The 15207-nt window shown below is 43.1% G+C and overlaps 1 protein-coding gene across 5 annotated transcripts in view; it reads right to left on the reverse strand.

Moving 5' to 3' along the window:
• Window positions 1-209: 209 nt before the first annotated feature.
• Window positions 210-15207, reverse strand: part of LOC137531667 (immunoglobulin lambda-1 light chain-like) — a 38072-nt gene continuing 23074 nt past the window's right edge. For all 5 annotated transcript variants that reach the window (XM_068251615.1, XM_068251619.1, XM_068251618.1 and 2 more), the window contains 4 exons: window positions 10719-11012; window positions 6126-6233; window positions 3936-3979; window positions 210-485 (listed from right to left, as the gene is read on the reverse strand). In XM_068251615.1, coding sequence (XP_068107716.1) covers window positions 429-485; window positions 3936-3979; window positions 6126-6233; window positions 10719-11012 — 503 coding nt within the window. In that variant the 3' untranslated portion in view covers window positions 210-428. The remainder of the gene's footprint in view (window positions 486-3935; window positions 3980-6125; window positions 6234-10718; window positions 11013-15207) is intronic.

The raw sequence follows: 15207 nt of genomic DNA on the forward strand, positions 1-15207 counted from the left end.
AGGGGGCCCCCACCCTCTCCCCCCATTTCTGGAGGGGGGAGCCAGGAGCACTGAAGAAGGGGCCTGAGGTGAGAGAAGGGGGGAGTTGGGCTGCCGTCCCTGCCGCTGTGTGCCCACTGCCCCCTCCCCTGTGCTGTGCCCCCCTCCTGCCGCCAAAAACGGCCCTGGTCGGACCCCCTACCAGGCTTCACCCCCCATGGGCCCCACTGCGCCTACATCCCTTGCAGGGGCTATTGTTACTCCCCTGATTTGGGGATATTGCTGTCTTTGTCAAAATGTGTTTAGATCTTTCCCCAAATATGAGCTTTGAGCAAATGAAATATTTAATGTTTGTGTCCATTTCACATAAACTGACTTTTCTTGAGCATATTTTCTTCAGCATTTTTCTTTGATTGCCTAGGTGAGTATTTTCCATCAGCTGAATCTTGTTATTTTCTTCTCTGATTCAGACGACTCATATCCAGATGTGCATACACAATTCCATCCTTGAGAACACATAAAAAAAATGGTTAATGTACAAGTGATCTGCTTTCTGTTGTGTTTTGTTTTCATGATTAATGTGTTACTTTGTTTTTGAGCAGCAGCATTTTTTTGTTTTATGTACTGTACTTGTGTATAGAAACGTATAACAGAAGCTTCAACCTACATATAAAAGAACAAAGTTCAGCAGGTGAAAATAACATTGTCTTAATGTGTAGAAAATATTCGTTTTTTTTTACTCTCTTCCTAACTAAATTGTCAATTTTTTTCTAATAATGATGTTGGTTAATGGAGCAGAAACTTTCTGGTATTTTTTTGTTTTTGCTAATTTGACCTCTCTACAGTGCTAAGCTCCCAGTTATATTCCACATTCAACCATAATGTTAATGTATGATGGCCTAGACCTGTAATTTGGGGTTTTGTGATAGCACCAATAAACCCAAAAAGTCAGGAAGAATACCATTGGAAGTATCTTCATTAGGGCCGAGTGGTCAAATTTGGAACAGCGTTCTGAATGGTTTGGGTCAGAACCTGATTTGGTGCATATGTGGACCGCAGGAGGGGGGGGTAACACAACCTTGTTACCACCATTGGCTTCAGCGTTCCACGTCATTCAAGCTCTGCAATACTTTCTCTTTCACAGCCAGAAGGAGGAAGTGTCGAAAAGTTGGCATGTGATGTGGACTGCAGTGGGCAGAGGCAGTGACAAGGATGAGTTAACCCCCCCTTGCAGTGGTTTGCACAGGTAAACATTTAGGTTCTGATTCGAAGCATTCAGAATGCCATTATGAATTTGGACGCTCATCTGTAATCTTCAACAAAAATTATCCAAGCAGATAAAGAAGGTCCTTGTTGAGGCCTTCATGAAAAAAAGGCTCTTTGACGTTTTTTCTTCCTTTCATTTTTATGGGGAAGAGGTAAGCTTGGGGAGAGGATGAAAGTATTGAAGGTGGAAAAGAACTTATGCCACTGGCAAGTCCATCACCATTCATTTATTAATAATAGTTACTACAGATGAGCTGTTCTGAGAATCTGATAGATAGACAGACAGAAGTGATAGCAGCGACAGTTATATATGCACTTTATTTTTTTATGCATTTGCTGAACCTAATCAGTGGAATCCAACAAGGGATAGCAGGTGCAAACCCAGGATTTTCAAGGAGGGGATTCCTGAAAGGTCTCCCTCAGCCACGCACAATACAGTATAATAATATGGTAGGACATCATGCTGGGTACACATAATACAATTTACCATCTGACTGACAGGATCCGATGATTATTTCCTAAGTGTTCAATCTGCCTCCAATCAACAATGGGATCGAACAGGAGCAGTTTGGATACAGATAATAATGAGGACAGCCAACATTGGTAATGAAGGGGAAAGTGAAGCATTCACACAGCAGGGCACAGGGCTGTGTTTATACCTGACTCTATTAAGTTCGCCAGAGCTGCTCCATGCTCTGTACACACACTGCTGCTCCATGCTCTGTACACACACTGCTGCTCCATGTTCTATACACACACTGCTGCTCCATCCAAAGTCAGCTGTAGCATTGAAAGAAAGAGGGCAGTGCTGTGAGCTGTAGGATACCTGCAGATATTATGGTGTCTCAATGTTTGCCTGCACCAGCCCTGGTCTGAGGGGGGATTCTGGGCAGCTGTAACCCCCCCCCCCTGCATTTGCCTATGGATAGTGGAAGACATTTAAGAACCAAGCCTGGCTTATTTTCTGAAAGGTCATGCAATCTACACCCTCTGTGCACAGATAAATACATCTGTTGGTCACCAACCCTGAACTGTGCTTAACACCCTTTAAGATAATGCAGCAGGGCATATAAGCATCTCTAATGTCTGTTCTGGAAGATTACGCCACTGATCCATCTTTAACACTCTGGAATCAATGGGGTGTACAATTCTGAGGTTGCAGGTAGCTGGAGCTGACATGGAGGTTGACCATCATGGAAAAGTAGTGTGTTTTAGTGGCACTTCGAGCTAGCCTTGGCTAATGTGATGTGAAAATATTTTGCAATGCCTCTGTTAGGTATCCTCTGATAGTTGCAGTGCTACTGCTGCCTCCTACTTGACTATCATGGAGTGGGTAGGGTGGAGGCACCCATGTTCTATTTTGGTATTTTGAAATGCAAATAGGAGATTATATAATAAAAAGAGAGGTAATTGCTTACCTCTCCAGAAGATATAGAAACCAGTTCAACTGGAAAAAAACGTTTTTATTCAAAAAGCAATCTTACAAGAATCACCAAAAGGGGAAAAAACCCTATGACTATCATGGAGGATGGAGCTGCAAAAGATGTCCTGCAGCCATCAGAGAAAACGTTCTACACTAGCAGCTTAAAAATACTTCTTTGCGGTACATAAAAAATTGGCACAGGAACGTTAGAGGTGGCTGAAGTACTAAAACAGGGGTGGTAGAAAAAAAAGAAGGAGCAATCTCTTCTAGTTCTTGTGGGTGTGGTTGTGGTATGCATATTTCTTGAAATCTTTGCCACCAGAACAGAGCCAGCTTGTAGAACAATGCACTATGGAGCTTCCGGTAGCATTTATTTTGCTGATTTTGAGTCTATAGTATTATGTGTTCTCATGGCTCCATTATCTTTTCATCCAAATCCTGTACTGACCATTATCTCTTCACTTCACATGAATGTTTTATGAGATGCTAATTGTACATGCACAATAACAAAAGGATGCCCACACCGGATGGTCACACCAAACCCTCAAGGAGAAGGAACTAAGAGGAAATATAACCTGAAGCAACAAGACACCACACAACAAGAAGAGGTAAGGGCAAAGCGAGCCTGGAGCTCAGAAGGCTAAAAAAGCCAGTAAGATAGCGCAGCATGTTTTGATCATGAGCTACTCTGCAATGGAGGCACAAAATACCAGCAGAAAGCACACTTACTCTGTGGCACATGAGATGGAAGCCATGGCTAGGAAACTGTTCCCATAAATATGCATTTCCCCACATAGGATTACAATTACATGTTTGCATGCTATTGCCCAAGGCAACAAATTTTGTTGATCTTTGTTTCAAGCATTCCCAAAATGAACACGAATTGCCTCTTTACAACTTTAACTCATAGCAGCAGAAGATCAATGGTTTGGACCCTGATGGCGCTGTTATTGGCAGGGGCCAGGTGTAGAAGTATGGACTAGATTCTCCACATCCAGGGATACAAGGTTCCATTACCAGTTCAGTAATTGAGTGGATTAGATAGTAAACCACTAGTAAATGTAACTATAAGTAAATCTAACCTATATGCACTCACTTCTGGTTAATTGAAATAATGTACTAGTGCCAAATCTTGAACCCTGGCCAAAGGCTCGAATCTCACTCAAAGGCAAAAGCCTCACCAGTACACTATCCAGCTGTAGCTTTCACAGTGGAAAGATGTCTACATTATTTAGAATTTTAAGTGTATCTATAAATAGAACATTACCAGAGAGTCTGAGTCCTGGTGCCTGGCATCTTCAGCTTTTTTACCTAAAATATAGACAAACAAGATCACATTGTAAGAGTTACATGCTTAAAGGCCAAGACCAAGATAAATGTATCCCTCTAGTTATATCAGTTATTGCAACTGATTTTTTAGTACACTTTTTATTTGCATATGTTTTGAAATACTGATGATAACAGTATTACTGCTACTAAAACACTAGGGGGCCCAATCCAATTCATGTTTTCTCCTAAGTGTTCTCCTAGGAGATAATTTTTCATCTTCTGCTTAAAACAACATTTGCACTCTGCAATTAAAAAAAGTACCAAAAAGTAGGTGAAAAAGTTATATGAAAATTACTCAGTCTTTTCTTGCTTGCTGTTGGCTTGAAAATAATTTTAATTATAATTTGAAAGAAGTTTTCTCCTAGGAGATCATTTTCATCTTCTCTTTAAAATAACTTTTCAGCATTTTACAATTGCAAAAGTACCCAAAAGTTGGTGAAAAAGTACCATCAAAATTATTTTGAATATTGTATTGCTTGCTGGTGGTTTAAAAGGAATTTTTATCATAAGGTGTGACAATATCACCTAGGAGAAAACCCAGGAGAAAAACTTAATTGCATGTGGGCCAAAGGCCCATTTGTCCATATGCAATTAACTTTTTCTCCTCTGTTTTCTCCTATGTGATATTTTTAAGCTTGTCGTTAAAATGCCTTTTAACCTGCTGAGCGGTCTGGACGAGCTCAGCTCATCCAACACTGCCAGAGGCTGCCGCTCAGGCCCTGCTGGGCCGATTTTAGTCAAATAAAAAGCAGCACACGCAGCCGGCACTTTGCCAGCCGCGTGTGCTGCCTGATCGCCGCCGCTCTGCGGCGATCCGCCGCGAGCAGCGGCGAAAGAGGGTCCCCCCAGCCGCCTGAGCCCAGCGTAGCCGGAACAAAAAGTTCCGGCCAGCGCTAAGGGCTGGATCGGAGGCGGCTGACGTCAGGACGTCGGCTGACGTCGATGACGTCACTCCGCTCGTCGCTATGGCGACGATATAAGCAAAACAAGGAAGGCCGCTCATTGCGGCCTTCCTTGTTTATTCTGGGCGCCGGAGGCGATCGGAAGATCGCCTCCGGAGCGCCCTCTAGTGGGCTTTCATGCAACCAACTTTCAGTTGGCTGCATGAAATAGTTTTTTTTTTATTTAAAAAAAACCCTCCCGCAGCCACCCTGGCGATTTAATCAGAACGCCAGGGTGGTTAAGCCACCAGAAACTGATAATATACTCAAAATAATTTTGATAGGTCTTTTTCACTTATTTTTTTATACTTTTTTGATTGAAAAGTGCTTGAAAGTTATTTTAAATAGAAGATGAAAAATTATCTCCTAGGAGAAAAAGTGAATTGTATACAGTAAGGACCAAAGTGAATTGAATCAGGCCCTATGAATAAAGGCATGAGTTTGAAGCTTTGTGCACCCAAACCCCTTCCCTGCGTTGTTCACAATTATAAATAGTATATCCCAAGCAGAGTTTTTTTTTTATTATCTTTAAAGTTGAACCATAGGAAAAAAAGAGCCCCTGTAGGTACTTACAGGGGTTGGACAAAATAATGGAAACACCTAACATTTTGGCATCATAATCTTTGAACATGTTTTAAACAATAAAAACTTGACATATATTAATTTTTTTGTTTATTATTTTTGTTATTTGATATGTTTAATTAAAATAATTGTTATTTTACACATATTTAAACCAAAGTTAGTTATAATTTATAAAAATGGCAGATCTCTCAGACTGTCAAAGAGGCCAAATTGTTGCTGCTCGTATGGCAGGCGCTGCTGTAACAGAAACTGCCCGAATGCTTGGCATTTCAAGAGGTACTGTCTCAAAAGTAATGACTGCCTTTGAAAGAGAAGGAAAAACGCCCACAGCAAAGCACAGTTGCGGCCGAAAGTCGAAGTTGTCTAAGAGAGACCATCGGACTCTAAATCGAATTGTTAGAAAAGCTTGCAAGACCATGGCTCCTAAAATTTCTGCAGAGCTGAATGAACACCTACAGAACCCAGTTTCCACAAAAACTGTTCTTCGGGAAAATGCCATATGAAGTAAAATTACATTGCAGAGCAGGGTGACACGTTTCATAAACGGTAGTTTATTCCTATTATTACCTAGATGTATAATTCCCAGAAACTAAATAATAACTTACCTCTTAGCTTGTATGTAGAAATGAGATGACCTGTCAGACTCAGAAGCAGCAGAAGGTCTCCAAACACTGCAGCACCCAGGAAGTACTGACATTCTGTTTGAGATTGATCTGTAAAATGATCACATGATATTACCTCATGAAACCAACTGAAAAATGGAAAGTGCAGTATTGCATTAGGAAAACAAAAAAGGATTTGATATCACTGCCACAAAGCAAAGCAATAATATATTGTTTCAAGACTCGGTGATGTAGTGGCACTCTGTCTTGACTTGCAGTGGTGGGATGAATCTTAGCCAGGGCACTATCTGAACATAGTTTGTATGTCCTCCCCATGTCTTGAAAACTATGGTTACTTTCCACATCCCAAAAACATACAAATAAGTTAATTGGCTTCTCCCTAAATATTGGCCTTAACTGCTTCAGGACCACCGAGTTAAAACTATGCCACACTTGTGGCTGCCTAAGCCTGAGGCGGTGTAGTATTAACACCGGCAGCTCCGGAACATGGGACACAATTGGGCGACCCCGCCGGCACAGATCACTGCTGTCTAAAAACAGCGGAGTTCTGTGCATTGGTCACAGTTTTCATAAGCTCCTGACTGCATAGTCACTGTGAGCCAATCACAGTAAACAGGAAGTGAAAAAGTTAAAAAAAAAGGCTCCGGTCCTTAAAGGACCTCTGTCGCAAAATCTTAAAGTTTAAAATACCTGTAAACACATACAAATAAGAAGTACATTTCTTCCAAAGTAAAATGAGCCATAAATTACTTTTCTCCTATGTTGCTGTCACTTACAGTAAGTAGTAGAAACATTACAGGCAGGGAGGCTGACCAGCATCAGTGTTTAAATATTTTTCAGGGAATGTCTTAATAAAGAATAAAGGCCGTGCTGAGAATCCCCCATGAAGAGACGGACTAACCCAAAACCTGACGGTAATGTCAGATTTCTACTACCTACTGTGAGTGACAGCAACATAGGAGAAAAGTAATGTATGATTTATTTTACTCTGGAGGAAATGTACTTCTTATTTGTATGTTTAGAAATGTTAAGATTTTTGCGACAGTTCCTCTTTAAAGGGACCAGAGCCTTTGGTTCCTAATCATTTAAGGTGCCCATACACCTAGCGATGTTTGGGCAGATCGACCAAGAGAGATCTCTCTATGATTGAATCTGTTCAGAGAAAGAACTAATGGCTGCCCATACACTGCAGACTGATTTCTGATTGACACTCCTTCTGCTACCTAGCTGCTGTCAATGCAAATGTTAATGTGCCACCCCAGTGCCCACCAGGACATTCAAATCTCACTTGCTCTAGCTGCCACAACTTTCTGGCTGTTCCCAGTTTCGCCCGCAGTTTCCCCATGAGTGCTACTGTCACATGCACCCACCAAGTTCTGCATATAGAATGTGACGTGTGTGTGTCACGCACACACCTGGCGGTGTTTGGCAGGAGCAGTGAATGGAGGAGCCTCTGGACAGTTGCGGCAGCTGGAGCTGTGATAATTGAATTTACGGAAATGGGGGAGGGACACTTTTACATTTGGGGGGACAGGGGCCGGGGTCCGTCACATTTTTTTGGTCATAGCGATATTGCCCAACGTTACTGCCATGAAATCGGTTGATTTTGATGATCAGGCATGCTTATAGTCGCACCGATTTTCAAAAGATTCAATAAAATTATTGATTTGGATTCGGATTATTGATTGAGCCACAAAATCACTAGATGCATGACCACCTTAAAGGGTACCTAAGATTCATGGATATGCCGTCCTATTCCACCTCCTGGATACGGCTCCCGGAAATACGGCTCCCGGAAATTCGGCCAGTCCGGCTGCACACGCTCCCCGTACTACTGTGCAAGGGCAGAATGCTCCCGGTGACGGGAGCTTGACGGGGTGCGAGTGGCGCCAGGCCACGCATCCGCACTACGCCCCAACTGGACGGATAACTGGGAGCCGCAACAGAGGATCCAGAAGTCAGAAGAGGGTGATGTGGGACTATATATACATTTCTTGTATCCATTCATCTCAGGTTCACTTTAACCACTTATGGACAAGCCACAGCATTTGAATGTCCTGTTGGAGTCTGTTAACGGCTCCAGGACTGTGCACGAGCGTGCCCCATTCAGCTGTTATGCGCCAGGACACCACGATCCATGATTAGGGAAGGAGAATTAGCGTTCCTCTACCCAATTGCAATGTCTGGAATGAATGGACATGACCCCCAATCAGGGGCCATGTCCATTCATAAAACAGTAAGTATTTAGAATAAAGTAAACTGTTAAAAAAGTGAACCCTTCCTGTGAAACAGGAGGGTGTTCACACCGACACCTAGTGGGCAAAAAGTAAAATTATATATACACATACATACTGTACACATACTTTTATACTTAAAAATAATAAAACGAATCCCTTTCATTTACACCCCCCCCCCCAAAAAAAAAAAAATACACTTGTAAAGAAATAAAAAAAAATCAGTTTAAAAAAAGAATACATAAATAGTTGCCTTAGGGACTCAGCTTTTTTAATTTGTATTTTACGAGGCTATATTACTATTATTTTACTACATATTTTACTACATATTTTACAACATAAAAATTACACCTACATTTTAAAAAAATATATTGTCGCCATACATTATGATAGGGACATAATTTAAACAGTTTAATAACCAGGGCAAATGGGCAAATAAAATGTGTGGGTTTTATCCATAGATGAATGTTTTATTTTAAAACTATAATGGCCAAAATCTGAGAAATAATGCATTTTTTTCCCTTTTTTCTTATTTTTCCTGTTAAAATGCATTTAGAATAAAAAAAAATTCTTAGCAAAATGTACTATTCACAGAAAGCCTAATTGGCGGCGAAAGAAACAAGGTATAGCTAATTTTGATAAGTAGTAATAAAGGTATCGACGAATAAAAGGGAGGAGCACTCACAGGTGAAAATTGCTCTTGTCCGTTAGGGTACAAACCCCTAGGGGGTGAAGTGGTTAAAGAGGAACTTTAGCGAATAGGGGGAAAAATAAATGAATACATTGTAAAGTGAAAAGTTATGATTATATACTTAGACTACCGTATTTACCCTGTATAAGACACTCCGGAATATAAGACGTACCCAGGTTTAGAAGGCAAAAACCCAAAAATATATATACTAAACCTGGTGTGCCCATGTTTCAGGAGCGTCCTGTACATGTTCTCCCTCAAATGGTGTCCTCCTGTGTCCCCATGTCTCCACCATTGTGTCTTCCATGTCTGCCCTAAGTGTCCTCTGTGCACCTCATGCATGCCCCATGTGTTCTGTGTTCCCATGCCTGCCCCATGTGTCCTCCATGCATGCCCCATGTGTCCCTCACGAATGCCCCTTGTGTCCTCTGTATCCCTTATGCCTGCCCCATGTGTCCTCTCTATCCCTCATGCATCCCCCATGTGTCCGCCTGTGTCCCCAATGTCTGCTCTGTCCCCATGCCATGTCTCTGCCTGTGTCCTCTGAGTGTGTATAGTGTGCCTGGCCCTCCCTGTATGCCTCCGCCTGTGTCCCCCATGCCATGTCTCTGCCTGTGTCCCCCCACGATTGTATAGTGTGCCACCTCCCTTGTGTGCTCCCCATGCCTGCTCTGTGTCTGGCACCTGTGTCCCCTGGGAGTGTGTAATGTAACCGCTCCTGCTGCATGCCTCATCTCTCCTCTGTAATTGTTGCTGCTCCCCCCCCCCCCCCCCCGGGTAGACCTGCTATAGTCGGTCACTGGGTGACTGGGGTTCAAATTCACTAAAGGGGGCGGAGCCACAACAAGCCAATCAGATTTATTTGCTAGATAAACGCTTCCATTCACACATTTTTGGTGCCAGGAACCGAAAGCTCACAAAGTTGCTCGTTGAGTGACTGTGTGTCAAGGTTACAAAAAGTGGGCAGAGCCAAACACCCTACATTTTCACAAGGAAAATGTAAACTGCAGCCATTCTTACACTACACTACACTTTCAAACTTGGCACACTTAGTCACCGGGTGACTAGGATTGATATTCAGAAAAATTCACCTACTGATTAGCAAGGGGAATATTTAGTTTTGCTGCCATTCTTAAGGTGGCCACACACCATACAATTAAAAGATCAAATTTTACTCCAATTTGAGAAATACGATCGGTTGTCCCAAAAAACAAAAGCTTTTTTTTCCCATTCGTTCGAGAAATCGGATCAAATTTTAGCTAATCAGATTGGTATTATTTCAATGGCAAATTATAAATTATTGATGCCAATGACACCAAACCTAACAAATTTGGTTATTGGGCGACTGTGTGTCAAGGTTAAAAAAAAAGGGTGGAGTCAACAACAACCAAACTCATACCCGGGCAATGGCAGGTCTTTATATATATATATATATATATATATATATATATATATATATATATATATTATTTTTATAAAAATGGTATTGGCTAGTATACTGTGTGTAGATACAGGACCAAAAATATGCTTTGTGCTAGCAATATATTGCAGTTTCCTATTAAGTTTTCCTGTACTATTGAAATGTACCAGATTAAGCTTTGTTCATTAAAAATAATTTGGAAAGCCCATTTTAAGTAAACAAATCATTACCTCTATTTTGTATTGCCCATTGGGTCTGAACAGCAGGGTCAGTGAACCAGGCATTACAAGTGATATTTTCTCCATAGTCCCAGCTGTGTAAGCTAAGTGAGAGTAAGTTCAGAACAGTCCAGTTGTTTAGTAATTGTTTGCTGTAGACCATCTTGCCCTTGTGATGTGTCCCAGAGAGGCTCCAGGTCACATAGATGCTTGAAGGAGCTGAAGTCACTACACAAGCCAGCTGCTTGGTGCCATCAGATGAAGGAGGTTCCAGGATATAGATTGAGCTGTTGGCTGCGGAGCTTCCTGAAAAGTACAAGTAAATACAGTGTGATCAGCTTAGTCTTTAAACATGGACTCCTGAACCGGCCTTCATTACTCCTCCCTGTCTTTCCTCACCAGGGTGCAAGATTCCCTGTCAGCTGACTGGTTCAGTGAGAGATAAATGACACCAACAGTAAGTTCTGAATCCATAAATAGAGGCTGGTAGAGTTGACACTGGAAAATATCTTAGGTAGGGATGGTGATGCCTAGGAGAACTAATGGAGAAGCATGTGAAGCATGTGACCAGTTTAATCAACTGATACATTTAGAAGGTTCTGATTTGCTGTGATGACTTGCTGGTTTAACTCACGAACATGACTAGCAAATCAACTTCTTACAAATCTATAAGCTGATCAAACTGATCATGTTCTTCTCCATGAGTTCTCCTAAGCATTGTCATCCCTATTGGTTTGTTCTTCAAGAGAGGTAGAGCACATCATCTCTTATTTACAATTATATTTGTCATTAGCAGCAATTATTATTCTCAAGGCATCTCCACTACTTTTTCTAGATATTTGTACATTTTCAACATCACAAGGTAACCTGATAGGAAGATGTATGGCAAGATTTACTGGGACTGATAGAGGGCCAAAGAGTGGATATTCTAGGTGTGGTTGCTGAATTTGTCCTGTACCAGCTAATGTCACAGCTAGAGGTTGCTTTGAGACTGGTGTGTAGCAAGTAACCTGGAAGATCCAGAGCACCACTTGTTACCAAGAAGGCAACAGTGTACTGGGGTGCCAAAAAATCTGTGTGATCATGATGGGCGGAGCCAGATGTACATGAACCCAGCAGTAGTGGAAGACATTGGGCCTGTCCAGCAAAATTTTGTATGACACGTCCTCTTGACTCAATTCCCATTTTTTCCACTGGAGCACCTCTATCCCTTATAAATGTCCCTGATGTCTAATATCCCTCTCCATTCCCGCTACAGTTCCCTGGTGTCTAGTGCTCCCCTCCTTCCCCTATATGTTTGTCTGGTGTCTAGTGGCCCTCCTCCTTCCCCTATACAGTTAACTGATGTTTGGTGGTCCTCCCTTCCTTATCTATTCAGTTCGTTGGTGTTTAATGGCACTCCATCCCTTCCATATAAAGTTTCCTGGTGGCTAGTGGTGCTCTCCTTCCCCTATACAGTTCTCTGGTGTCTAGTGCCACCCCTCCCTCTCCTTTACAGTTCCCTGGTATCTAGTGATTTACCCTCAGGGGAGGTCTGCAGCCACTATACACATGCTGGATTTACTCTACATTCCTGACCGCGGCAGTCTTTATTAGCTGCCATAGCCAAATTCAATCCAGTTTGTAAGGCTAGTTAGGAGACAATGGGCTCTATTCACAAAACTTCTCATAAATTACGTATTTATCACCTACCGTATTTTTCGGACTATAAGACGCTCCGGACTATAAGACGCACCTAGGTTTAGAGGGCAAGAACCAGAGAAAAAAATATATATACTAAACCTGGTGAGTCTATGGTCCAGGAGCGTCTTGTAGAAGTTTCCCCCCCCCCAATTATTGGGTCTCACCGGTGTCCCTCTGTCCCATCTGCCCCTTTGTGTCTCCAGTGTCCTATCTGCCCCCGTGTCCCCAGTGTCCTCCGGTGTCCCATCTGCCCCCGTCTCCCCTCTGGTCAGTGTCCCATGTCTTACTGGTCCCCTGCGCCCTAATGTGTCCGCTTTGACCTCATGTGTACCTCTGAGATCAGTCTATCCCCATCTGCTCCCCTGTGTCTTATGTCCCCCTGTGCCTCACTGACCCCCTCCGTCCCATCTGCCCCCTATGTGTGTTCAGTGTGATCAGACCTGTGATCAATGATCTCTATTTGAAGCTGTGCCCTGTGTCCCCCTGTACCTCACCGGCCCTTTCTGTCCCTTCAGCCACCTGTGTCCTCTTAATAAATTAATTTTCTTACCACTGCTAAAACAATAAAACAATGCCCCGGGTGTAGGGACCTCCATGCAGCCTCACTCGCTGGATCCTTCAGGCATCGTGCAGCCCCTATACTTCGCCAGCCCCCTCTGTCCCATCAGTCCTCCTAGTAAGTTAATTGCCGCTTACCGCTAATAAAATGATGTCCCGGGTGTAGAGACCCGGGACCTCCGTGCAGCCATTCAGCGCCTCGCTTGATCATGCAGCCCCTATACATCGCCAGCCCCCTCTGTCCCATCAGTCCTCTGAGAAAGTTACGAGTCCGACGTCCCCGGTGTAGAGACCCGAGATCTCTGTGCAGTCATTCAGCCGTTCGCTCGCTGAAGCCTCCAGACACTGTGCAGCCAATCAGTGGGAGCGCTGCAAGGAAACCGCTGATCGTGATTGGCCCATTGACGGAGCCACTGTCCCGCCTCCGAGACCAGCGGCTCCAGTCAGAATGCCAGGCTGCCGTGAATGACCAGCAGCGCTCCCACTGATTGGCTGCACAGTGTCTGGAGGCTTCAGCGAGTGAACGGCTGAATGACTGCACGGAGATCTCGGGTCTCTACACCGGGGACGTCGGACTCGTAACTTTCTCGGAGGACTGATGAGACAGAGGGGGCTGGCGATGTATAGGGGCTGCATGATCGAGCGAGGCGCTGAATGGCTGCACGGAGGTCCCGGGTCTCTACACCCGGGACATCATTTTATTAGCGGTAAGCGGCAATTAACTTACTAGGAGGACTGATGGGACAGAGGGGCCGGTGAGGTACAGGTGGACACCGGGCATGATGGCAGATGTGACAGAAGGGACATGGGGGCCAGTAAGACTCTGAAGGACAGACGGAAGACAGAGACAAACGGGCACCTTCGGACTATAAGACGCACTGACTTCTCCCCTCCACTTTTGGGGAAGAAAAAGTGCGTCTTATAGTCCGGAAAATACGGTAATTGATAAGAATAACCTTTCAGCACATTTACAAGCAAAATAATCACGTTGTTGCTGATTAACTTTATTTCAATATTGCTTTCCTTACCTTAATTATATTGTATTTTTGCTCTTTAGGAGCTTAAAAAAAGTTACATAGATAAAGTGAAAACAGAGGGAAACAGGTGAAAACGCTTTGTGACTCATGCCCAATCTGATCTGTAAAATTTGGGAGGAACTATCTTCTTTTTTAAGACAGAGCTAAAATTCATAAAGCAATTATAATTCATTACTGATCAGACCCTGTTTTTAAGAACAACACCTAAATGATAATAAAATGTATAAAGTAAAAATCTAATTGTTCTTACAGTCAGTGATATTCTTCTTCTCATGGTGAAGTGTAACAATCTGCTTGGTGACCAAGCTTCAGGCAAGCCCACGTCAGAACAGTGGCTTGGTGAACTTAGTGATGATCGTAACCAACAAATTACGATTTCGCTAAATTTTGTGTACATTTTCGCAATTACACTTGTATGTAATTGCGATTTCCAAATTCAATTGATTTAATGTAGTCATTCATAATTTCGCATACATTTTTGCGAAATTTTGTGTAATTTCTTGACGACTTTAGCAGTGAATAGGAAAGCCCCCATGCATGCTATTGACACCAAATATCGCTACATATGTTAAGGAGAACCATGGGTACAAGTCAAAAAAATAATTTTGCAAAAAGACCTTATAGTTTTTGAGAAACTCGATTTTAAAAATGCAAGTAATAAATGGTTTTTAAACTTAAAAAAAATACAGCTTAAAAACCCTTTTTCCTTGCATTTTTTAAAATCGAGTTTCTGAAAAACTACAAGGTCTTTTTGAAAAATTATTTTTGTGACTTATACCCAGTATTCTTAACCTTCTGCCGCCCGCGCCAATGGGCGTGGCCGCGGCAGCAGCCCCAGGACCGCCTAACGCCGATTGGCGTAAAGTCCTGAGGCTGTAATTTGCATGAGATCGCACGCACGCTGCGCGCGCATCTCGTGCTCGGAGGGCGGAGCTCCGCCCCGCCTTCAGTCTCCGAGCGGCTGTTGCCGCTCGGGAGACTGTTAGACAGCGTGATCGCCGTCTATTTACACTGTGCAGCGCTGCGATTAGCAGCAGCGCTACACTGGGGACAGCCGTGTGACACGGCTGCCCCCCTGGGGGACAAGAGAGGGATCGGCTCTCATAGGCCGTAATTGGCTGGCTGTGGAGAGGGAGGGAGGGAGGGAGGGAGGGTACATATTTAAAGAAACACTTTTTTTTTTAAATCACTGACAATAATATTTATTTAAAAAAAATAAACAT

Source organism: Hyperolius riggenbachi, chromosome 9, assembly GCF_040937935.1.
Source record: "Hyperolius riggenbachi isolate aHypRig1 chromosome 9, aHypRig1.pri, whole genome shotgun sequence".
Taxonomy (NCBI): domain Eukaryota; kingdom Metazoa; phylum Chordata; class Amphibia; order Anura; family Hyperoliidae; genus Hyperolius; species Hyperolius riggenbachi.